This window comes from Symsagittifera roscoffensis, chromosome 7, assembly GCF_963678635.1.
Source record: "Symsagittifera roscoffensis chromosome 7, txSymRosc1.1, whole genome shotgun sequence".
Classification (NCBI taxonomy): domain Eukaryota; kingdom Metazoa; phylum Xenacoelomorpha; order Acoela; family Convolutidae; genus Symsagittifera; species Symsagittifera roscoffensis.
In genome coordinates this window covers 50507732-50534022 of record NC_087068.1, presented here as the reverse complement: position 1 = coordinate 50534022, position 26291 = coordinate 50507732, and the positions used below count along the sequence as shown (strand labels likewise).

The window sequence follows — 26291 nt, the reverse complement described above, 5'->3', positions numbered from 1 at the left end:
AAAAAAAATATATTTTTTTTCAAATTATTCTAGTCGGAATCTGGTTACTTGTTATATTTTTGTTTGATTAATTGTAAAACTGTAAGATTTGGAATTTTTCTCTTTTCTGAATAAAATTTAAACAATTTCAAGGTTGCATATTTTTCCGATGAATTCTTGGGCAATTTTTTTCCCAGAAAACAAAACAAAAAAACTTTTTGAAAGTTCCGCAAAAATTTGTTGAACTCCGCAAATTGCTGAATATAGCAACAAAATGTGGATTCTCGAAATAAAAAAAAATACTTGTAGGTCGTTTCTCAAAAACTAAATGAATGCTACCGAAAACCGCATTATACCTGAAAACTACAACTTATCTCGCATATTAGAAGTCAAAATTAATGCCCTGTTTTGTAATTGTTCCAATTTACAAAATCTCCGACCACTTAGGCAATTGCAGATACCTCAAAGCAAATAAGCCTAGTATTTTACCGATTTTCAGGTTTCAGTTTTCAAATAGTTTATTAGTGAACCTCGTGTTGTTTTTCAATTCTTTTCAGTCGTTATTTTCAGGTTTTAGATTTCAAAAAAGGAACCGAAATAGTGATTTTGGTGTCAAAATAACAGAAGTTTAAGATAGACTATCAAAATTCATCTTTTTTATCTGCTAGTAAGATTTTTTCTGAAGAGCAGATGAAAATCATCATTCAGTTAAAGGAAGAAAAATTTGTTCTTGATTAGCTTTCAAGAAAGTAATATTTTGCAGCATCTTTTCATCTGCGAGTCAACCAATTCGCCATTGAAAAGAAAAAACGTTGAAAAAAGTTTTTCAAAGAATTGTCAAAAAACCATGAGCCAATTGTTAACAGCTTAGTTACCGCATCAGTCAAATCTCTGAAAGCTGTGAAGTAACTTTTTATCTGGTTTGTTTTAGTATTTTTCTCGAATAAACAAGAACAAATAATAATCAACAGAACAGATGGTTTTTTTTATCAAAGCTGATTCAGCTGCGATTCGAGCAAAAATTTTTTAAAATTCCAATTTCCAGATTCCAAATTCCGCAGATAATCAAATTTTCGAAAAACTAGCCTCCTTGTTTAATTCGTTTTTTGCCTCCTAAGCTATCAATAATTTGTTTTGTTTTCGAAAAAGCTGCCTCAAAAAGATTTTCATTTTGCATCGCTGGCACTAAAAAATGAAAAACTAAAAAAAATGTAAATTAAATGAATTGTTTTCTTATTAAATATTGTTTTCAGCGCTCTTCGATGGTTTTTTCCTACACTGCGCGCAAAAAAAAACGGTTAAAATTTGATGTGAAAAACTTTTTCAAGTTTTTTTTGTCAATTATAACTCCTGGTTATTGTACTTGTAACTTTGACCTATCATACGATAGTTGACAAATGATATTTGTAGAAATGTTTGGTTTTCAAAATAAATGATACTTTCGGCTCCCTCATTGATTCGCTCAAATAAAAAATCCTGTTTTGTCCGAATTTAATTTGTTGAGTTTGGTGTTTAAAAACTGGTGTATATAGATTTTTGCATCGCATCCTTAGATGTTAAGAACTGAAAAGCAAAAAAAAAATCAAGTGTAAAATGTCTAAGATTTTCAAACTAAAATGGTTGATTTTTTTTCTTTTTTATTATTGTTATAAGCATTCTTTCAAATTAATTTCTCACGCCGCGTACAGAAATGTAAATTGGATAAAAAAAGAAGATTTTTTTTCAATTATGTTGAATTTTATTAGTTTTATATTTCTAACTTTGAGAACTTGTACAATAGCTAACCAATAGAATAATTTTGTGTTTGCGCATTCCATTATTCCTGTTGGTTTTAAAAAAAAACGTGGTTCACAACCTACGACATTTTCAATACAGTTGTTGTCGGTTCAAGCTTGCGGCCAATTTGTCATTTTCGACAAACGCATTGAACGCATTTACAATATTTTGGTAAGTGTAGATGCAGATAAGTAGTGTGCATCAATTGAAAAAAACTTGTTAATTGAGATTGCTCCCTGTGAAAATCCTAGGCTGTGGCATGTCTTTACGAAGAGTAAAAAGCAACCAAACTTAAGTTAAATCACAATAAGTAATCAGAAACAGCATGAACAGAATAATAACAAAAATCCTAAGTCTACTATTGTCCAATGTTTGTCAGTTGGAGGTTCTAATCAGCAATCTATCTGGCTCGTTTTTATACGCCTAAGGGTTTTGAATGCAGTTTTCAAGAATCTTTTTTTTTCAAAATCAGGTTCCAATTTTGTTACAACAAGCAAAATGTCGTGACAATTTCTTGAAAATCTTTTTTTTACAGGACTAATGAATACTAGATTGTCGCCTTTTGGCATATCGGATAGTGATGGCGCTCAGCAATCATATGATTGCGGGATCAAATCCCAAGTGCGAGGCAATTCACAAGTCACCGCATGCAAAATGGCCATAGCTAAATAGGCTCATCATGAGATTAAATGAAATGAAATGAGCAACGGACTAGGCCTCCGGTTTGGTTGATTATAAAAACAAAAATCTTCTGGGATTTGGGCTCTTCTACAACCCCCCACACCCCCCCCCCCCACACACACACACATCTAAAGTTTTCAATTAATTGTTTTTCGTTTTATTTTGGCGAAATGCGTGATGTTTCGATATCAGGCATTAAAAAGAAATTTGTACGAAAATAGTTAGTTTGCAAATTTTCATTGCATTATGACAATGATAAAGTACAGTCACGCGACCTTGAAGCAACTTTTGATTTTCAAGCGATGAAATGAACAAAAATGTCTTCAAATTTCTGCCGTTTTAGCTACAACCACAACCGCTAGAGATTTCTGCTTGACAAGAGGTAGGTTTTGCGGTTTTTCATTTAGCTTTTTTTCTGATAAACTGTTTGAACTTGTTTTGATGGCGTTGTTTGGCTATTCAAGCAGAGGGCGTTAAAGAAGTGTTCTTAGTGCAAAAAGTCCGTGTAAACAGCAGATTCAGTTTGAAACTTTAAGACTTGTAATTGTTCGTTAGAAGCCTAAGGATCTAAGCTAGGCCCTCATGTAGGATTAACTTCCTATAGCACAGAACCAAAAGTTTTGGCAGGCTGTTAGTCAGAAATTGACTAACAATTCTCCAGGTTATATGAAATCACCTCTGCTGCCCTCTTCTTAAACGTTTGCTCTTTTCATCGCTTGGAAACTAAAAGTTACAATTTCTGTGTCTTGTGACTGTTGTTTTTCAAAAATTAAATTCAAATGAGGAGAATAGAAAAGAGACTGCGACTCGCAGTAACCAAAATGACTATTCACTCCTGTAAAAATTAAATATGTATATTTTTTGTTAACACCCTGCCTGAATGCCTTTGAGCATGGTGACGAAGTCGAATCGTTGTTGCAGAAGAGTAGTGAGACCTTTGAGGGGACAGACTAGCCCCGAGACGAGTGACCCGTAGATATGGTAGAGTGGGGGGATTGCAAAGAAGGCATCTTGCGGCTCGAAGTGAACCAACTCCCTGAAAAGAAAGTTTGAAAATTTGAAGGAAAAAAATTGAAACGCCTGCACTATTTACTAATTTATCATAATTTGAATCTCATTATTTAGAACTAGATATCCAGTTATTTTGAAAGTTGGCTTAAATATCTTGATAATGATTGTAAATGATGATCTAATGACTGAAAACTATCATTTCTTCATATTTTCCGCGTAAAAAACTTTTTATAAGAACCAGTTAAAAACTTTTAAGTTTATGCCAAAATTCGTCCCTATGTGGACAAGAAACAGCTTAAACAGTGCAATTTGTTAGCTTAACTCTTTGGTATCTCAATACAAGTCAAACTTTTCCTCGAGTTAAAACCCTCTGTTTTTCTATGTAGAAAAAATGTCTTGAATGTTTCTTTTCCAACGGTAGGTTTTAAGAGCTTATTATAAGACAATCTAATAGACAAACACTGTTTCTGAAAACGCCCGACGGTAATCATCGCCAGTTTACTTGGAGAAAACTTGTATTGAAAGTTAGTATTTTACGCGACACAAGAGTATGCTTAGCGATACACACATTGGGGTGAAAATAAAATCAAAAACTAATACTTGCATAGGGTGAAAACTTACAAACTTTTTAATCAAGAAAAGCGAAATGTGTTAAGGGTAAAACAAACGACATGCTCATTTTATAAATCAATATCCAGTATACATAGCCAGGGGAAAACCTTGAACTTCCTCTCAAGTACTTAAAGAGTACAGGGCAATCCTGAAACTCCCGGTTGAAGCCATCCAAGAACTCTGTCAGGAAGTCTAAGATATGTTTTGGAATAACTTTGAAAGCAAAAACGCGTTTAAAGTAGTTTACAGTCGGAACTCTTTCAGGCACGGAAAAGTTGAAGCGTCGGGTTAGTTTACTAAACAAAAGTCTTTGGTTATCCCCAGGCTACGCCTGGCTCCTGGGAAAGCTCCAGGGATGGGTTTCGGTGACCCGGGTAATTTCACTCAAAAAGACGAGGAAAAGAGTACTTCATCCTTACAATGCGAGAGCAAATTATTTGGCTGAAAGCATTTAACTTTTCGGAGAAAGGGTTTAAAAATAGAAGGGGAGAACTTAACTTGGTTCTGAAAATCGAGAATTGCAGAGAAAAAACTGCGCAACATGAATCCATGGTACCGCAAAGCCTCGCAACATAAAACAACTAACAAAAGACGATTTGCAAAATTAAAGGAAAAGGACAACTCGCAAAAATTAAGGAAAGCGACAAATTGCAAAATTTAAGAATCAATTTACAACTTAAGAATGACGGCTCAAGGTTACTTGTGGGCTTGATGCACGCACGTTGCCGCTTTGCGGCAATAACCAGCTCTAAATTTCGTATAGTCCTACCCTCTGTTGGCAAGCTCGCAACACGTTCGCACGACTGCATCGGTGAGTATATTCCGAGTTGTCTTTCAGTGTGAGTTATCGTTTATTGCGAGTTGTTTTTTGTTGCAAATTGTCGCATAACGTTAAGGTGGTTGAAAATCGTAACTAAATATGTCAAGTAGAGGAAATTTTTAACACTTTTAGCCAATTAAAACAGTACAAATTTTATCATTTTCGAAAGGTAAGTAAAAAATGACGATGCTTATACAAGTTGGCTGGTCCTCATAACTACTTGGACCAACTGAAACACTTCTCATGCACAATTAATTTCCAGCGGAGATCAGAAACATAGCTGGAAACATCCCGAGCAGTGGGTATTTCAAAATTTAAATTTAAATATGGATTAGAAAAATTCCTGAGAGCCTCCTATCTTACATTTTCCTTGTTACATTGTTAAAACCAAAAATTGTAACAAATTCTGGAATTTTTTCTTAGAAACGATCTTGTTAAGTACCCGGGTTGACCTCCATACACCGAAAATGCTTATCATACAATTCCATACATCAAGTGCGTGGGAAAATGCATGTCATACAATTTTCATACAAATTCGAAAACTGGAAAATAGATAAAAACTAATTTCTGCGGCTGGTTGATTCTAATAAAACAATCTGGTGATAAAAATCAGAGGTTTTCGTTATTTCAAAAAAATGCTTATCATCCAATTCCCATATATGAAAGTTGTATGACTGGCATTTTTTTAAAGTATTTTTGAAAATTTGCCCCAAAAATTTTTTTGTATTTTTTTCAACCGCAAATCGAATTTTGTACGCAAACAATCATTATCCGAAAAAATTTTTTGCATGCAAAATTTAATTTTTTGTGTGCATAACGTAGTCCTGGATACACTAATGTTGGGATTTTTTTCCTTTTTGCTGTATAATTTTTTTCAAAAACGCTGAAAAGTCCTATTTCTTTTGTATGGCGTGTTTTTGTATGCCTTGATCAAGGTCTGATATTTTAAAAATTCAAATTTTTAAAATTATCGTCGTTGAAAAATTTCGCCACATTTTAAAAGTTTGTTACTTTTGTTATATCATTTGTGAAAGACAGCTCGAAGACAATTCAGGTCGTAATTATGCATTGTAAGAGCATGAGACCGGCAAAACTTTGTTGCTTCGAGTAAACCAAGGTCTTTGTCACTTGTGTTTGGTTACAAACACAACCAAAATTTTTCAAAAATTAATTTTAGAAACAAAAAATCAATTTTTTGGTTTATGGAAAAACACCTATCATACAAGTTTTCATACAATTTTCTGTACGTATTGAATTGTATGAAATTGTATGACAAGAAGTTTCTCATATATGGAAATTGTATGATAAGAAATTTTGGTCAACCCGGGTATTATTCTCTTTTTGATGAGGTCGAAAGGGTCACTCGTGACGAGGTTTAAAAATTTTATATGCTTAACCAGTGAAACTATATTATTTATTAAAGGGATTTCACCTTGTTGTTAGTTAAAATGGGACGTAATAGTTAAGGCAGAGAGCAAATTTACATCAAACCAGTTTTAATTTTTCAATTTCATTTGATACAATTTAATCACAATGACCCGAAGTTTCCAATTTTTTTTTAGTCGTTTCAATTAAACTCACGCGCAGATATATATAGAAAAGACTTACATTTTAGAAAACAGAAAAGACTTGAACAAAATTGCTATTTTTCTTGATTATTGCTTATAAGAAATTAAACGGGTTCCACCAGTTCGAAACTATAAACAAGACTGCTCGTATCAGGGCGAAGCCCTGAAAGTTCCGACTGCCTTTTAACGTTTATGGAGCAGTATTAACATAAACAACATAAAAAAATTAAATTAAAAAAAATAAAATGAAAATTTTTTTTTTTAAATTTGAAAATTTTTCTATGAAAATCATCCCCCACACGCCATATAAAGTACAAAACAATAGATTTAGCTCCTTGTAACAAATCAATTATAGCAAATAAGCGTCTTACAACCAATTTGGAACGATTTCTACGACGGATTAAATCCCCGCTTACGCGTGTTAATAGCGCTAATTATATCGCGCGTTAATTGTCCCAAATTGGTCAAAATGGCCAAAATGGCAATCTTTAAACCCTCATAACTTTACGAAAAATGATCACAGGTGAAATGTCTTTTCAAATTTAAGCTCAGGACAACAATAGCTTTCGAATGATATAAAAAATTTCCGTCAAAAATGGCTAGTTAAAAAGTCGAAATTTGTCTGAAGAAAAAAAAAACCCACCCCGAGCACAAATATTCCGTTACTTTTGTATCGAAAGTCGGAACAATAAAAAGCTCTGTAATAATTTTTTTGTAAGCTAGAACAAACTTGGTTAAAGAATAGTTCTCGTTTTTCGAATAAAAAGTGTATTATTTTTCTGTCTACTGAAGATTCTGAGGAACGAAAACTTTGCTTGTTTTTTTTTTGGCAGTGAATCAGCAATACGATGCCAAACTGTGCTTTTTGAGAAATGTAAGCTGATTCCGCAGCAAGGACGCTCCCTTTGTTCTTCTTTTGTTCTCTTTTGAGCAATCCGACAAAATTTTAACATGTTTAAAGAATTGTCTCTGGAATCGACGAACACACAGACACAAAATTGTGCGCCTATCCAGTGTAAAAATTGGCTTCGTAATGAGTCGCCTCAAAGACCTTCTAAGTAAAATCAAATGCAACATTAATATAAAACTCTTTTGGTTATATAAAATTTTTAAAGATTTTCTGTCAAAACACGAGGAAGAAGTTTTTGTGTTCCAGACGAGTTTAGAGCCAAAAAAACGAGCAGTTTTTCATTGCGACAAAAACCTCATATTTTTTTGGAAAACCCCGTATACTCGTTACACGTATAAAAGGAAAATTCCCCATTCCAGAAAATAATTTATCATGCTGAAACGGTCGTTCGCTGAGCCATGGTCGTTCGGTTTTTGTGCATGGATGATTTTTTTGTCTATGAACTATAGTTATCTTACTTCGCCAGCCTTTGCGATTAAATACTGCTTGCAATTTTGAAAACTTGTCATTTTTTTAAGATTAGCTGTCTGAAAATCTCCTTTGGTCAGGGCCTGCCTTTAGAAATAACAACTTACTTGAGGGCATATTTCAAAAAGATTGTTTAGTTTCCCGATAATAACTTATTTAAAGCCATGTTTCAAAAAGTGTGTGTTTCATTTCCCAATTAAAACTTACGTTACTTGCTTGACCTGGTAATACATGTTGTAGTTCGTCAAAGCTACGCCCTTCGAAAGTCCAGTGGTTCCGCTGGAATAGGGAATGAAAGCGCGGGTTGTTTTCCAGTCGATCTTCACTGAAGGCAACTTCTTGTTGAACTCTACTGTGTCAGGGGTCAAAAGGTCAAGATAGTGCATCAGTTTGATCCCTCTGGTGTCAGTTGAAACTTCGAGTTTTTCAGCGGAAAGAGTGAAAATTTCCTAAAAATAAAAAACAAAATGCTTTTCATGATAGCGAGGATAAGATCTGATCAAAAAAGCTTCTAAATTATCGCCTTATAATTTTTTGTCCAAAAAATGTTTTTTTTTAAATATTCTGGTTAGTAAGGAGCTTAGAAAGTTAATGAAGAAGGCCGGAATCTAAAATGATTTCGTACAGACTTTCCTTACTCTTGCGAAACTTTTTTGTTCCGAAGACTTCACGAAGTCGGAAAGAATTATGGCGTAAGTGTCTTTTTTTTCCAGGCAATTGTGACAAACTCAAATAAAGCCTGTAGGGTGTAAAGTTGAGCATCATACTAAAGACTTATCAGCCGGCGGTGAGTCGACTAGCATAAAACTCGACTAGCATAAAAGTTTTACAATTGAAAATCGTATCGGCTAGCATTAAAATCGAAATACAAAACTCAATTAATCAAAATTAAAATCACATGTCACACAAAAACATACTTCTCCACCCCTCTGATACAATAAATTTAGCACCAGAGCTTTTTATTGAAAATTGTAATTTGCTGCATTCTGATTGATCTAAAATTCGACTAACTGGATCTCTTCAATTATTCCCCCCTAGGGTACCTAGTACGAATTGCCATCGTTATAAAGAAATGATTCAATGTCTTTTGTGTCTTCAAGATTCTTGGAGTTTTCTGAAAGATCTTTATTAATCTTTAAGATTCTTGACACGATCGGGCTAAGTTTTCAAAAAATTTTCTTCAAGATTTTTCAAAGATTCTTCAAGATTTGACAAAATCGCTAAGATTGCTGGGCTTGGGTAAGCATATGTAATTTTTGTACCTAGTAACGAATCCCCCCTCCTGCAAAAGGGTGAAGAAGTGAAGCGATCCGACTAACTTAATCTGCATAATAATCTCCCCCCCCCCCTTTCTTGAAAAGGGGGAGGTTGTTAAAGAGATCCGAACTTCGTACCGTGCAAACGAATTAACTCCGTATTGCAGTGGCGAGGGGGGGGGGGGAAGCAAAATCCAATAAAATGTTAATCCAACAAAATTTCGACCAACCAGAATGCAGCAAAAAATGAAATTGACATAAAACACTCTTGTGTTAATTTACTGATTTTATTCTTAGGGGTGGCAGTTTTTTTATAGGGGTTATAGGGGAGGCATGGAGACCGATTGTGAAATAGATGCTCAATTTTTTCACACAATTCACAATTTGCGCGGCGACCAGTCTTCGGTTCAAGCCATTGCAGGTCGTGTTAAGATTGATGACGACAATAAGAGTTGCATGTGCTTCCTAACTGCTTAGTTTCTCAAACCGATGCCCAAACTTCAATTTTTCAGAAACTTTTTTTTTCATTTGAACGCTAATAAACTATTCTAATACTAGCCCTGAATATGTGCAAGTTATGTAAACTAACTAGGAATTAAAAGAATAAGAAATAATGAGTGTCATAAAATGTCTGTTCTAAAACATCTACTAACAGTAAAATGATCGACCAATGGTCGATACGTAACATAGTTGGCAGGTATCTAATCAATAACAAAGGTCAAAAAATCAAACAAAATGATTAACTCACAACATTCCCATACTGAAACAAAATAAAGTTGTACATTTAACTAAAACTAAACTCTATAGCGACCCATTTACCCCTTCAACGTAGAGAGATCAAACATTACAATCTGCACAAAACCAAATGAAATGAACGGAACGAAAATTAAGTATCTACAATTGAGGTTGGCATGTCCAAATATGTACAAATGGGTGTTTTTATAGAATTTATTTAGATAACACTAATGATACAAAGAAATTGAACAAATCTGCATTATCAAAAGTACACTTAAATCTACACATAGATAAACGATAGGGCAATGTATATAGGCAAAAATAAGAAAGAACGTTTATAATAGTCTACAAATAACATTTGTGCAAGTTCGTGGAGTTTTTAATTGTAAGTTGCATCGAATTCGTCAAAGGAGTGTCGCAAGTCTTGGTCTATAGTCGATGACATTTTGCTTAAGGAAACCTGTTCTTTGTCGATATTTGAACGAGTCGTGGATTTCCCATTGGGAGACTTCCACGAAGTTGGCTTCAGGTAGATTAAATGAGCGGCCTCCGTTTGGGTTGAATTAGAAGACCAAGTAAGGGTTGTTTTAGCGACCATCGTCTGTCTCTGAGGAGAATTAGTGAGGGGGGGGGGGTAAGAAAGTCGAAAGTTGACCAGCAGGAGAAGGCAGGGGTGTCACTGAGTCGATCTCGGGTCTGGGTAACGTCTCAGATTCGTCTAAAATATCCACGTATCTGCGCTTCCCGTAAAGTTGCGGGGTTCCCACATTTCTTCTGGGTCTGGTCGATGGTCTCGTCTGAGTGTCATTAGGGGCGTCTCCTCTGGTGTGTTGTCCAGCATCATTGGTTCTGTCGCTGAACCAGATGTTGATGGTCCCGGTAGTCTGCTTGAATGGGCAGGGACCTATGCTCCGCTACGCTCCTCCTATTCTGAGAGTGGGCTCTTATATTCATCTGTTACACTCAAACCAACGTTATTGTCTGTTTTTTGGCAAGTGGGGGCGTTGTTGTTGACAACATCCTTGAATTACTCATCAATCAAGCCGTCCTAAAAAATTAAATTTAGCGAAAAAGAGGAGAAAGCTGAAACTGTCGGTTTTTGTGGTGATTCTAGAATGACTATAATTTCTGTCGGTGTCTGCGTGTTTCCAGGTGTCGGCGTCAAGTTCCCTAAGGTCGTCCTCTTCCGAGGGTTTGTCCGGATTGTCTTCTTGGGCGGCGACATTTTCCTCTTTCCAGCTAAACTTGGTATGTTTATGCTATCAGGTCTTGGTTGTGGATTAACAAGGATTTTGGAAGGGCCCGGAAGTATTTTTTCTTTGATTGCTGGATCAGATTTACGTAAAATGTGTCCATTTTCTAAAGTAACTGCGTGATCCGATGAATCAATGATCGCCTCTTTGACGAGATTAAAATACGGGTCTCCATTTTTCCGATTGGTATTTTATTAAAAAATTACCTGCGGTGATCAGTTTCATATGTGGTGATCGTCTGCGTTTGGCGATAGGAATTGGGGTCGTCCGGTTTCCTGGTGAGATCTTGGCCAGGGGAAGGTCAGCTTCAGAGTCTGATGAAGCATGCATGACATAACCGATCTCTGCCCCATCGTGCAACTCCCAGTTCCTCTCGCGACGGCCCGACATAATCAATTGTCCTTGATCTAAACGATTATCAACAGAAATCATGTTTTTCCATCTGGTGTTAGAAGTGCGATTGAAAAATTTTTTGAGCGGAGTACATCCGATCGACGGTTATTTGGTAATCTGTAGGTTCCAATTAATTTTTCGATTGAAGAATTTGATTTCAACTTGGGTAATCCTTAAGAAATTGCGAGGAGTTTGGATTTTACAGTATTATATTTTACAAATACTGTACAATAAAAAGTTTCCAGATTCAATTTTTCGCAAAAGGATATAAAATTGTTTGATAAGAAGCACGACCTATGGTCGAATCTGATTTTTCTTGGAAAATCGTGAAGATGGCAATAATCGTTCAAGAAGGAGATAACTGAAATCGGCGAAGTAATTTTAACGAATTTTGCAGACGAAAATTTGGTAGAACGTTCAATGCAAAGAAGAAATTTTTTCTTCGATCCCCAAAAAGCGTCCAAAGGGCCGGCGAAATCTAAATTTATCTCTTCGTTGGTAAATGTTAAGTCCGGAAGTTTGCTCGCGTGTTCTGATCCCAATAAAACCTTAAGATTCTTACCGGCTTTCAATGACTGCCTGCAAGAGTTGCCATGGTTGTGTATTTTTCTGTTAATATGCGGCCACCAGATGTATTCGGCCGGGAATTTCACGCCGAACTGGCCTGGTTGAGACTCGTGCAACATAGAGCTGAAAGCCTCTCGCTGCTGGCACCACATGCTTGTTATCCAGAAAGAGCAGCTCGTCTCTAGTATGCAGGTCCTTTACATGGTTTTTCATTTAAAATCTATGAAATCACAGTGGGCGTCCCATCTTCAGTGTCGTAATTAGGTCCCATAAATTTTTTCGTCCTTAATCATAATTTATAATAGCTTCTTGGAACAATGGTTTTCTGGTTTAAGGAGAGTTGATAGTAGGATAAATTTGCTTTATAATGTTTTAGTAAGTCCGCATGATTGTTATTGAGTAGCTCATCTTTAAATTTCAAGGCGATATTACGTTCTTCCGGGACAATTAGTTAAGAATCGGATGTTTTAGTGGATGATGTACCCGCGGTCTTAATTTTTTGTTGGATGAAATTTTTGTTGAGCATAATGAAGTATACTAGGGCTTTATCCGTATTCGAGATGCTTTTATAATTGAGTTTGGAGTTATCTATCGGTAGGCAATTTGATGAGCAGTTTTCTGACCTAATTAGCGAATCCTTACAAACTTTTAGCGAAGTGGCAATGAAATAAACGAAAGCAGCAATAATTCCAAGTTTAAAAGAAGCTACAAAGGTATCGGTAAGTTTTGGACCGATAACGTCGCTTGAATTAATCGTTTCCGACGGGAGATAAGTATTTCGAATTTTATTTACAGCGACTGACGACCGATCTACACTTACTCTATTTACAGGAATAAAAATAGATGGTTTCGTCAAACTATTACGATTTTCGTCGATAGAAGCCAGTCGCGTAGGGTAATGCTTTGCCTGAAAGTAATCCAGATAAAAGGTCGATGAATCCCATATCTTTACCCGGATTATGTGAAATTTTAAAATTAGATACCAAAAGTCTGATTACCCAACAGGTTAATCTGCTGTGCATAGTTTACTTGCTGTTGTTCACCGAAAGCGCGGAAAAAAGCGCCTTGTGGTTTGTAACAATTTCGAAATCTGAATCATATAATAATTTTCTGAAGTGCTCACATGTCTAGACTACACCTAATAGTTCTAGTTCATTGGTTGAGTATTTATTTCGTGGTTATTTAAAATTCGCGAGGAAAACGCAAAAGTTTTTTATTCGCTCCTTTGGAACTGTTCGAGTGTGGCCCCTGGGCTTTTATGTGAGGCAGCTGTTTTTAATCTTGTTCTTTCTTTGATGTCGAAATGACTATTCTCGGTGATTATTATAATTTCGGATTTTAGCTTTTCGAATGCAATAGAAGGACTGTTATCCCATTAGTACACTGACTTTTTGTTGAGTAAATGTCGTAATGGGAAACTTAAGATGGAAAGGTTCGGAACAAAAGTATTATACTGATTGATCGAACCGAAGAATCAACGACGTTCGGAGATGTTTTTCGGAATTGGGAGATTGTTTATTGCATCAGCTTTTCCGACCAAAGGTCTTACTCCAGCTTCTGAAGTTTCAAATCCAAGCCATTTTATCTCACTTTGGAAAAAAGCGCATTTCCCCCTTTTCATTGCCATGTTGTTTTTGTCTAAGGCCTCCAGTATTCTTTGCAAAATTGCTTTGTGTTCTTCTATAGTTCCCTTAGAAGCCACTAGTTTGTCATCTATGGAACAATTTGGGAATGTGATTCCTTTTGAAGGTGAGTCCATGACTCTTTGAAACTCATTGGGAATATGGTCAAGTCCGTAAACTCCGGTTAAAAATCTCTATGTCCCATTAGTATCCCCTCCTACTATACTGAAACTGCACTGTTTGCTTTTCCTACAGCATAACTGGAAATGACTATATGCGTTCTTTAGATCGAGGTTACTAAACCAGACCTGCCCGCTGGTATTTTCTGACCATTGTAAAGCGACATTATCGATCAATTCGTGAATGTTGGGCATCTGGTATTTATTTTTAAAAATCTTGTCATTCAGTAATTTTGAATCTAAAGCGACTTTAATTGTTCCGTCTTTCTTTCTAGTAACCACTATTAGGCTTATGAAGCAATCTTCATCGCATTTCTGGAAATTTTTAATATGGCCCTCTTTTTTCATCCTTTTTAGCTCCTCATTTACTCCCGACAATAAATGTAACGGCACTCTTCTGCCTTTTGCTTGAACCGGTTGAAATGAGGAATAAAAATGTGTAACTTTAGGATCGTTTGTTATCTTGCTGATTCTTCAACAGATTTTTAAAATTCCCAAAAAATTCGTTTGTCCAGACTTCCAAGGTACTTGACTCACTCTTCCTCGATGGGTCGCTGACTGTACAGATCAGCACTGGACACTTCTTCTGTTGTACTTCTATTCCCAGTTTTTAAAGGTTATCATTGCCCAGGATTTTTCTTTCGTGCCCTCCCGTAATAAAAAAGGGATCTCTTTACATATCCACCCGTTGGATTGAATTCGGTCTACTGTTTTTCCCGAAGTAATAATTGTACTGTCTGTGAAACCGCAGTACATTTGTTCCGTACGCTCATCTACAGGCTATATCTTCAAGTTGGGGTAGCGAAGTTTCACTCATGTAACACGCTCTGTTATAAAAAAAACTCACTCGGCTGGCTGAATCTACAGGTATGTTCAAATGTACAATCACTTTCCACCCGAGTCCTATATTTAAAAACTTTTTTGTTTCCAATTCATTTTGGTCATAAATTGTCCTCACGCTCAATACTGAGTACTCATCGTCGAGGCTTTGATTGTTTTCGTTGCAGGCGTTAATTAATCCACATTTTTTTTGTTTTCGCTCAAGGAATCTGCCGACGGACGTATTTACAATTTTCAGTATTGACAGTCATTTACAATATTTACACTTGATCTTTTGTTCTTCGATTTGCATAATTTTGCGAAATGGCCCTCTAATTACAGTTTTTACAAATCTCATCTCTGGTTAGACAGATGTTTAGGTGTCCCTTTGTGAAGGGATTTCCACATTTCATGCACGTGTTGCTTCTTTCGATGTTGAGAATGGTTCCTTTTTTACTTAGTTATTTACAATAAAAGATTTGAAGCTTGGCTCGTTGGTCGCTTTTGCCTTGTTCATTAGTTTTGGATGATTGAAGTATCCTTTTTTGTCTATTAGGGCCTGACTTAAGGCTTCCGAGGGACTGATGGTTGCGGAAAGAACTCTCCGTTGGGTCTCGCTATTTCTCATATTACAGATAAAAACCTCCTTGATCCACTCTGCTTCGTCAGGCTCTCTAATGTTACACGTAATAGCTAGGTCGGTCAGGGCTCCTCAGATCTGTCCAAAGGATCCCCTGTCTCTTTATTTCCGATTTAAAAGTTAGTACCTCTCAAGTTTAACGTTTGGAGGTTTATTAAAAGCTAGGACCAAGAGGTCCCAAATTTCTTTGAAGGAGATAGATGAAATTTTCACTTTAGGGTTTTTCTGCGAAAATACCTTTTTCCCTTCATGACTGAGAGCTAGAAACAAGATGGGTTTCAATTTTTGTCGGCTTCTGCTCTTCTCAACCCTTCGAATTTTTTTCCTCCTTTAATCTCTTCTCTTCGGTGTATTCGTAGGATTTCGTTGCAGTCCTAATTGTTGCCTCCCTGCTGGCTTGTTCCGTATCCGACTCACTTCCTGTGGGCTGTTCGAGGATTGAAACCTGGTTTTCTGGTACCTCTGGTCGAGTCAAATTGTCGATGTCCAGATTCTCCTTCGCTATAAGGGCCAATTGAAGTTGGTCGCTCCAGTGGATCCAAGAATGTGGTGACTCCATGGAGTGATTCGACCAGAATGCAGGAATTCCCCGCAGATTGGATTGGTTTGACTGCGCCATAATAACTTATTCTACTACTAACCCTGAATATGTGCAAGTTCTGTACACTAACTAGGAATTAAAAAAAAAAGAAAGATTTAGTGTCAATTAAAATGTCTGTTTTAAAACAGCTTCGAACAGTGAAATGATCGACCAATGGTCGATACCTAACTATTTGGCAGGTTTATAATCAATACCAAAGGTCAGTAGATCAAACAAAACGAACAACTCACAACAAACGCAATATTTTAATTTGGTGTTTCTGAAACATAATGATATAAGAGCTATGCTAGTGGATACGTTTTCAAGTTTTCAAACTTTCATGCTAATTGAGCGGTCACCTTATCAGCTGTCAGTTGGAATCTGAAAAACTCTAAAAAAAATTGTCTGTGTCAATGGAAAAGTATTTTTTTGTGTTTTTTACATTTTAGTTTCAGACGAAGACTAGAAATTTCAGATTGCATATTTTCAAATTAGTTCGTCTATTTTTTGTTCAAAATAATATTTGATGTATCTTTTAATTGGTTCTTACATTTCAAGAACCAATTCTTCCGCTAACTTAAAAATTTGTAGCAAAGTTTTTTTTTTAAATTCTATCTCAGATGTACATCTCCTATTATAAAATGGCGTGGTCGGAGTATTTTTTAGTTACAAGCACAGCAACCGGCTATTCTTGTTTCATTTGTTTTAAATACAAAGAACATGAACTTACTCTTTTCGATGTTTTATGAATAAAACTGTTGCAGAAAAAAAACAAATTCAACAAGGAGAAATTTGACCTTGACACCAGTAGGGACTGGTTTGTCAGGTGCTTCTGAGTTGTTGTCGTAGGATGCTTTCACACACTTGTCCACTACGGCCTGGTCAGCCTGGGTGAAAATGACGACTGAGCTGGAGTCTTTCAGCTGGTGGGACACCTCATCTAATTTTAACTTGAAACGATTTATCCACGAAACAAAGGATCGAGAAACAAGCAGTTCGGCTCTTTACGAAGAACCCCTTTTGTGCATTATAGCAACGAATATATGTAATTTTAGTGTTATTTTCTGGGAATAAAAATGTTGCCTAGCCATCAAGAAACGAGCATGAATCATGTTAGGCCTCGTAAAACCTAACTTTCGATTGAGGGCGGTTAAGGCTAGGGGCTAATCTAAGATTTTCTCATGGTGGGGCGGGGGATTTTCTCAAGGGAGGGGGGATTTCAAAAACCTTTTCGACTTTTTTTTGTTTCGACCAAATTGATTTTTTTGAGCGCTCCCAGAACGGTATAACGAACCTATTTTGACCAAATTTTATGCGCTGCAGGCAAATTGTAGAAATGCACGTTTTTGAGCCCGCGCTCTCCTTCAAATTTACTATATATTGGCGCCAAAGGCACCTTAAGAAAAATTTTAGGGTTAGTCGGCCTAAAATAGATGTCATAAAATAACACCGAAAATGGGACCCTTTGGTTGATGAGATCGAATCGCTGAGGGAGAGGCATCATACCCCCACCTAAATCTACCCTGGGGAGGGTCTTTGCTACTTCGCCAACGCAGAGGTAAAACTATTTGCAATTAAGTTCAGTTTTTGAGTTTAGAAAAATATACTAACAAGAAGAGTAGAGTGAGTTGCAGAGTGTGACAGCCATGCCTGCAGCGACTGCCGCCTGCTGCACTATTATGAACTCTGGGATGTTGCAGCAGTGGATACAAGCCACATCTCCCACCCCGTAACCCCTCCCCACCAATGCATGCGACAGTCTGAACACTTTGTTCCTGAACTCCCCATACGTCATCGTGCGGTTATTCGACGAAATATCAACCTGCAAACAAGGCGCACTCATTGATTTCACTGAGCCTAAAGACTGACAATGCCGAAGAAGCTGGCGTGCTTGGGGTGGTTTTTTTATTCAGACGGACAAGTTCGGCTTTTGAATTCACCTTTTTGACTTTGTTTTAGGCCAACCAAATGATTCTGTGATCTCTCCTAAATCGCTAAAAAGACTTTTTGATAAAAATCTCTGCCCGGCAGGCACATTTTTGAAAAAACTGTGGCCAAAAAAGCGTTTCCAGGAATTTTTTGGAAAATTGATGAAAAAAATCGCGTTTTTTCACCGCGCGCTCCCCTTCCTAATTAGTATACACAGACTCCAACGGCGCCTTTTGAAAAGATTTTATGTCGGTCAGTCAAAACTAAATGTCCTAAAATAATACCAAAAGGCGGACCTTTTGTGTCGGCAGCGGGTCGAATTCCTGAAGGGAGGGGGGACATATAAGCAAGTGTTCCGAACACTTTTTCATGGATTTCAAATGCAGAAGGAACAATAAAAGCTTTGCCCTGATACGAGTAGCCTTGTTCTTTTTTTTTTAATTGTTCCGACTTTCGTAACGAAACTAACGGAATATTTGTGCTCTGAGTGGTTTGTTTTCTTCAGACAAATTTCAATATTTTGACGGGATTTTTTATATCATTCGAAAGGTATTGTTGTCCTAAACTTAAACTTGAAAAAATATCTTACCTGTGATCATTTTTCGTAAAGTTATGGGGGTTTAAAGATTGACATTTTGGCCAATTTGGGACAATTAAAACGGGATATAATTCGCGCTATTAACGCGTAAGAGGAGATTTAATCCATCTTAGAAATCGTTCCAAATTGGTTGAAGGACTCTTATTTGCAATAATTGATTTGTTACTAGGAGCGAAATCTATCACTTTGTACTTTTTATGGTGTTGGGGGAATGAATTCCACAAAAAATGTCAAATTTAGAAAAAAAATTATTTTTTTACATTTAATTTTTTCATGCTATTACTGCGACATAGACCTTAGGAGGCAGTCGGAACATTCAGGGCCTCGCCCTGATGCGAGCAGTCTTGTTTAGTTTTAACTCGTAGCGTAGGCGTTGAAGTAATTAGACAGCAAATTGGTTCTGCATAACTATATACCCGTACAGCGGAAGACAGAACAACTTCATTAGATACAAAATCCGCATAATTTTACCATTGTTTTCTGTTGTATACAGGGGTGATTATTCTGTAATAGGTTTCATAAGAGGGCATAACTTCAGAATTAATTGAATCAAGCTAAGCGATGAAATTTCTGAGTTGAAAAACGCAAAAATTATCATTTTGTGCTTGACATTGCCTCTTGTCCATGTGTTCACGAAAAACTACACTAGAGCATCAGGGGTCAAGCGGGAGTTCCCCAATTTCATTTATGTTTCAGGATTTTACCTGTTAATTGTTGCAGCTCGTTTTGGATTCTTTTTGGCTCTCTAAAAACACTTAACTAAGTAATTTGTTCAGCTCCTAGATAGCTCTTATTGTATCTTTAGACAAAAATTCGACGGATCAATCAATCATTCATGTCAATCCAAAAAACAATAGTTTTTTGAATTAAGCCGTATTAACCTTTAAAACACCCCCGCCCCCTGATAGACCAAGTCAGCGCTTAAATTAAATTAAATTTGCTAAGTGCTGCATGTAAAATGCTCGATTCTGATTGGCTGAAAATTCCCAACTTAGATTCAAGTTAACATCCTCCCCCTAAACGTGTTTAGGGGTGAGGATGTTAACTTGGTCCCAAACAGCTTGTCGCAAAAAATGTTGGATTGATTTAATCCGCACATTACGCGTTCTGTCACAAGCAAATTATCGGGTGCAGAGTATTCCAGATTGGCCGAAAAGGCAAGTTTAAAAATCCCATAATTTAACAAAAACTAATCACATGTGATTTTATTTACACTTGAACTCCGGACAACAATAATTTTCAGACTGCTGAAAAACTTTTTCGATGAAAATGCTGAGTTGAAAAGTCAAAAGTTTGCTGCATAAAAAACCACGCAAAATTTTTCGATGCGTACTGAGTGATCTCGCGAACAAAGCTATTCCAAATTGAGTTAAGGCCAGCTATATAATCAAATTTAATAATTCTTTAAAGGACTCAAAATATAACCTTTTAAACTTGATCTTGCTGTTTGGGAGGAATAACTAATTACAAAATTAACATTTCGAAAACTCAATTTTGCCAATTTTTTTAATCAAAAGCTTTCCGAGAAAAGCTTTAAAGGGCAGTTGGAATATTCAGAGTTTTGTTCTGATGCAAACGTTCTTGTTTCGTTGACTTTAGATACAGAAGTCTCATTCGGTTAGCCTTTCTTGCAATCCCGAGCTTTGAAAATTTTGAGCTTTCAATCTAATTTTTGTTTCAAATGTTAAAAATGTTAGATAATTAAAAAGTGTTTGATTAAAACAAGAACACGAGACTGAAGTTCATATTTGAATTGACTTGTCGAAACAACAGTTTTTCAAATTAAAGATTTTTCATCTTTCAATCACCAGTTTTTACGCATCTTAAAAAATTACAAAGTCCGGAGGTAATGTGTTTTCAGATTTTCAAGTTTGATTTTACATGATCAAGTTTCATTACTTCAGCATATTTTCATTGTATAATTTTTCTCCTTCTAGTGCTAGGGCATTTCAAAACAAAATGTTTAAAATTTTGTTCTTGTTGGAGCAATCTTGATACAATTGCTTAACAAATACATATATCACATTGTTTAAATTTCGTTTCTTATCCCCCAGATGAAAACATGCCGACCCATTGTTTGAGCTGTTTGATCATGAAATCAACTTTTACTTTTCAAAATAACTTTTCAGAAACGTGTGCTTTTGATTCCATTGCAACAATTTGTTGGTTTTCTTTCATAATCTGGTGTACGCTTGCGAAGCAGCGATGTTTGTCGCGGCGACTGTTTTTTCGTAAAAAGGCTTGAACACTTAAAATATTTGTAAAAACATTATTGTTTTTTTTTTGAAATTAAGCTTCAAAAAATCAATAAAAAGTCTCCAAAAAAATCAATCTCCAGCCAAATGATTTTTTCAGACATACAAATTGTTTTGAAGTAAAACACATATTTTTCCTTTTTTCAAAGATGAGACAGAATCTTAGGTCTTGGTTTGTTTTTTCTTCTTACGATCATCCCAAAAATTTCAACTGGCAGCATTTGGACGGTTGTATTTTAAAGAAACAGACTAAAATAGAACGATACTTCAGCTGCCATCACTTTCTTGTAAATTTTTAGCAGTTTTGACATTTTCCATCTAGCCAATTTCAGATAAATTACGCTCGATAAAGCTCCTGCAATTACCACTTAAGCCTTGATTTAGTCCTGCTCAAATATAATCAGTATTGGGTATCCAAAAATTATTGTTTTTAATGAAAGGTTTTTAGACGCTAACTTCGCGCTTAATCAGTTTTTTTTTCAGCGTGTACGGGACTTTTTTCAGAGTAATCAGATTTTTGTAATGAGTTTTTTTTGCACCAAAAAACTAATTAAGGGGCAATTAGGAAACACTGTAAGCTGTGCATTGATACAAAAAGTAAGTTGTGACTTTGGCAGTAAATGACGGAATATTTGTACTTGGTCTGGTTTTTTTGTTCAAACTAATTTCAAAATTTTAACTAGCTTGTTTTGAACTGAAATTGTTAAATAACCGGACAAGTGATGGCATCGTCAACTCAAGTTTGAAATTTAGAAAACTCGAGGTTTGAAAACTTTTTTCCTAGAAATTGGTTTTCGCCGTCAAAGTTATAAGACGAACAGTTTTCTGGTTGTGGACCACGATAACGCTCTTACCCTCAGAGCTGCATTCAAGGAGAACCAAAATAAACAAGACTGCTCGTATCAGGGCGAAGCGCTGAATGTTCCGACTGCCTTTTAAGTTCGATGGAGCAGTAAAAAAAAACTAAAAAACTATATGTCTTTGAATAAAACAAATTTTTTCTTTTTTAATTTTGAGATTTTGAGATTGTTTGTGCAAATCATCACCCCAAACGCCATATATAGTACGAAGGGATAGACTTCGCTCCTAGTAACAAATCATTTATGGCATATATGCTTCCTTCAACCAATTTGAAACGATTTCTAAGACGGAGTAAATCTGCGCTTACGCGTTAATAGCGCGAAATAAATCGCGCCTTAATTGTACCAAATTGGCCGAAGAGACGATCTTTAAAAACAAATAATGACATGTGAAATAGTTTTTCAAAATTAAGCTCAGGACAGCAATACATTTCGATTGACATTTTAAAAAGTCCGTCAAGAACGGCTAATTAAAAAGACGAACTTGTCTCAGAAAAAAAATAACCCCGGGCACGAAAACCGGAACAATAAAAATTTTCTTTTATAGGAATCAGCAACAACACAAAAAATGATTAGAAAGTACCGGGATGACTAAATTGGGACTTTTATCATTCATTACGAGGCCAAACTTACTTGGCACTATTTTGTGTCTAAAGCGCACAATTTTGTGTCTGTATGTTCCTGGTTTCCATAGAAAAACCTTTAAACATGTTCCAAAATGTAAGTGGATTCCATTTACAAATTCTCCGTGAATTCCGGGTAGCAATAGCTGTAACGTCAATTTTGTTGGCATATTTTTTGTACCGCGGATTCCGCAAAAAGTGGATTCCACAAAATGTAAGTGGAATCTGCAAATAGTAGTGGAATCCGCAATTATAAATGGATTCAGAATTTTGTTTTTACTGAACTTGCATACGAACAATAAAAAGCTAGAGCTGAAAATCTTATCTATAGCAATGCGGATTTTAAAGGCAAGGACTTAACCATTGCTAGCGGAATCAACGAACAAATCTCAAAACATTTGTTAACTAAATCAATGGTTGTCACTTTTAGTATTTGGGAAACACAGCACCTAATACATTCAATATTTGAAGTCGTCACTAGGTTGAGAGTGTATGGAAATACAACGCACAACATATCAACAAAACATGTCAGTATTTGGGATTGCGTCAATTCCAAATTTTGATTTTGGAAGCATAACGCCGAATAAGTTCAATATTTTTAGTCATTGGCTTGAGAATGTTTGGAAACACAACGCACAGCATATCACCGAATTAGGTCAGTACTTTGGATTACATAAATCCCAAATACTGGTCAGTATTTGGGATTCCATCAATCCCAAATACTGATGATCTGGTAGATTCTGAATTCAGATCGAAGCTGACAGGATTTAAGATCGAAGTTGGGTTGGTATGAATTGAGACCAAATATTTGGTATTTCAACTGGTTGTTGATCAATGAAGTAGTTGAGATTGATTTTTCTGGTGACCATCTAGTAAAAAAAAACATATTTTTAAACGCTATAAGACACATATACATATATGTAAACCGAATCCGCAAACAAAATGCTGATTCCACTTACAGTTTGCTGATTCCACTTGCAATTTGCGGATTCCACTTACAGTTGCGGAATCCGCAAAAGCTCAGTTTAACTATACAAATGTCTTTTTGTGTGTTTGTGGATTCCACAAACTGTTCTGGATTTCGCAAATACGGTTGTGGAATCCGCAAAATCGCCTACTTTTGGAGCAATTTTGAGCGGTACAGTGTTTTAGGTATTTGTTTGTGGAAACCAAAACAGTGAAGAAAATCAAAGAAAAGTAGCAAACTTGCGGATTCCGCGACAAATCTGATTTTGGCCTGTTGCGGAATCCGCTTCCAATGCATAGGGGTTACAGTTTGACCTCGTATTGTTCCAAAAATAATAGCTTTTTAAGCTATGAGTCAACCAAAAAGTGCCAGTTGACTTGAGGTAAATTTGCTCAAGAATTTGTTTGTTTTCATAGAATTAGAAACGCCACTTCTTTGCTCCTCCTATTCGGCAACAATTCGTTTTTGCTATGCTGGAACAAAAATGTCTGTCTTTGCTATCATTGAGGCAAATAACCATAAAATAACAATAATGAAGCGGGGAGCGCGCCGAGAATTATATGTTTTTTTTTTTCAGACGTCTGTCTCTGCCACAGCAAGTTTTCTCAAAGTATTGCCATGATTTTGCTTTGAAATTGCTCAAATTTTGTCCATCTTAGAGTCTCCAACCTTGCATTAGAAAAACGGGAAACAACTTTTATTTATTAAATACAATACAAAAATTGAGTAACTCAAAAAAACTGATTTTGGTTCAGAGAAAACCGAAGAGTTTCGACTAGCCGGGAACAAACTTTTGTTCGGCAATCCGGGTTGTCGGCTCATTGACACGCCACCGATCAAAAATAATTTCAGGGGGAGAGACACCAGTGGTGAGAGTTCCGATTAGTCCTAAATGTTCACACCGGACATACTACCAACAATCCTGCCTCTTTACTCACTGATGTACAGCGTCGAATTTAATTATAAAATTGGTCTGATTATAAAAAACACCCCAAGGATACATACACCTCATTTTACTGGATAGTCGGAACAAAAATTACTTGCATCTCTTGATAATTGTACCGAAAAAAAATGATGGCCAGAAAAAATGAAAAAAGCGGGAAAATATTCAACTCATGCCACGAATGAGGTGCAAAAGTTTAAATTGGAAAAGCTTATCTGTCAAATTGATAGAAAAAGAAGAAAAAGCTCACCATTTTGCTCACTTCGCAGATGATTTCAAGTGCAATTTTCAATGAATGAAATCAACACTCATGAAATATGCGCGGAAAAATCCGATGAATAGGAAATATTTCTTAGCTTCAACGAATGATTTTTTTAACTTATCAAAATTTGCGATTTTTTGCGAGCTTTTTTCGACTCATTACGATCTATCAAAAAAATATTTTGATCAAATTTAGCTTTTTTAAATATTTAGTGAGGAAAAACTTTAAACCATGATTGCCAGTTAAGTCAAACAGTTAGTAGTCACGCCTACAAAATGTTGTAACTTACGGGTCTAGGACAACAGGCCGACGGGACTTCAAGCCGAAGGGACTTCAGGCCGAAAATTAAACCTTACAAGCACCTCAAATCATTATTTTGTCATCTGTAAAACGTTGCTTGTCAAAATCGTAGGCTAGTTTGCTGCATAATAAGCGTCATTTATGACAATGAATTACTTAGGATTGGCATTAGTTAATAATATCAGCCGTTTTTTTGAAATGCATAAATTATAAACAAGAAAATTACCTTCAACTGTGTTTTATTTTTCAACTTTCCTTAACATCATTTGGAGGTTTAAATCTTATGAAAACGCTTATAATTACCGAATAAAGATCATGAAATTGAGAAATTCTTCAAAAAAGTTTCAAATTAACCTTATTTCATGACTTAATGAGAAAATTTTCGGCTTGAAGTCCCTAATTTTACGAATCGGCTTGAAGTCCCGTCGGCTTGATGTCCGGCACCCGTAACTTACGTATGCAATCTTGTCATCTGGCGCGTATTCCTCGCTGTTCCTCACAATAAAATGGGCTAAAGTGTCGTCTTTGATTTCAGGAACTGCCAAATCAGCTCCCTTGAAGTAGGCTAACTTCTCGCTTTTCACGTCCATTTCAACTTAAAAAACTATGATGACCGGTAAAATAGCAGTAAATTTGAGAAATAGTTGGACCGAAAGATAATTCTCGTGTGTAAGCAGCAGAAATATACCCACGTAGAATAAAGAGAGACTTAAAGCGAAGTGTTTCGAATATGGAATAGAAGTTCTGATCGTTGTTTGAACAAGGTACAACACTAGCAAACCGAAGTAACTCTAACAACGAATAAAAACAGATAAATCGAGTATAATCGAATTTATGATCTATTTAAAATATTAATAGGTTTGATGTCTAAGTTATTTTACTACGCGGAGATGTGACTAAGGAAAATAGGAAAATGATATAAATTTTGTTGGTGTCAGGATGAACGCAGCAGTCTTTAGTTTCAGTTCAAATTAAATAGAAGCGCTTGTGGCGACCTTCAGAATAGAGATTCAGTGTTCGCTTATTCACAAATTTTTTTTGTGAATGGATTCCAGCTCAGAAGACATATGGTTCAACAAAACATTTGTGTTTAAAAACGAAACTGCCGAAAGCAAAACACTTTTTTACAATGAGCGTCTGGTATCTTTGTACTTAGTGTCTGAGAGTAACTATTGAAAAAATAGATTTTTGGCTTTTCATTCCTAACTTAATTCATAGTCAAAATTTATTATGATTTGTTGAGATTCGAAAATCAGTCATTAATCAGTTGAGTTTCGAAAAAAATATATTCAGTTTCTTGAGATGTAGGCATTTGAAAAGGCAATTCAGTCAAAACATCGTCAGCAGAATTAGGTTGGAAAAATTGAACTTGGGTTGATTTTTTTTTGTGAACAGAAGTCATTTTCGTGGTGTAAAATGAGGCCATTAAAATAGCCACGTATTACCAACTGGAGAGCATATAAATTATTTCATTCAAACAACCTTTCCCAAATGTCCCTCTATTTTGATTTTGATAGTTTGCAGTACCGATGGTTATGGGTGAAGATAAAATAACAAAAGAGAACCAAAGACCAAAAAATATCACCATGACCCGGAGCTTACAGAAAATAACGGTGGTTTTGAATAGAAAGCTTTCGTTGGATGTTTTGGAGGTAGCGCTCGCAGATAAAAATTTGTGATTTTGT

The 26291-nt window shown here is 35.9% G+C and overlaps 2 protein-coding genes across 7 annotated transcripts in view; both read right to left on the bottom strand.

Moving 5' to 3' along the window:
* The window catches only part of LOC134851354 (uncharacterized), a 280704-nt gene that overhangs the window by 208439 nt on the left and 45974 nt on the right, over positions 1-26291 (bottom strand). The gene's annotated exons all lie outside the window — the stretch shown is intronic.
* LOC134851050 (uncharacterized) overlaps positions 1-26291 on the bottom strand; it is a 35845-nt gene that overhangs the window by 7022 nt on the left and 2532 nt on the right. For 3 of the 6 annotated variants that reach the window (XM_063866944.1, XM_063866943.1, XM_063866941.1), the window contains exons 2-6: positions 25062-25397; positions 17481-17691; positions 16667-16809; positions 8033-8274; positions 3313-3472 (exon numbers count right to left, since the gene is read on the bottom strand). In XM_063866944.1, the coding sequence (XP_063723014.1) occupies positions 3313-3472; positions 8033-8274; positions 16667-16809; positions 17481-17691; positions 25062-25196 (891 nt within the window). In that variant the 5' untranslated portion in view covers positions 25197-25397. Of the gene's footprint in view, positions 1-3312; positions 3473-8032; positions 8275-16666; positions 16810-17480; positions 17692-23093; positions 23205-25061; positions 25621-26051; positions 26067-26291 lie in introns of those variants that run through there. The other 3 variants (XM_063866945.1, XM_063866942.1, XM_063866946.1) reach the window with 3 other exon arrangements.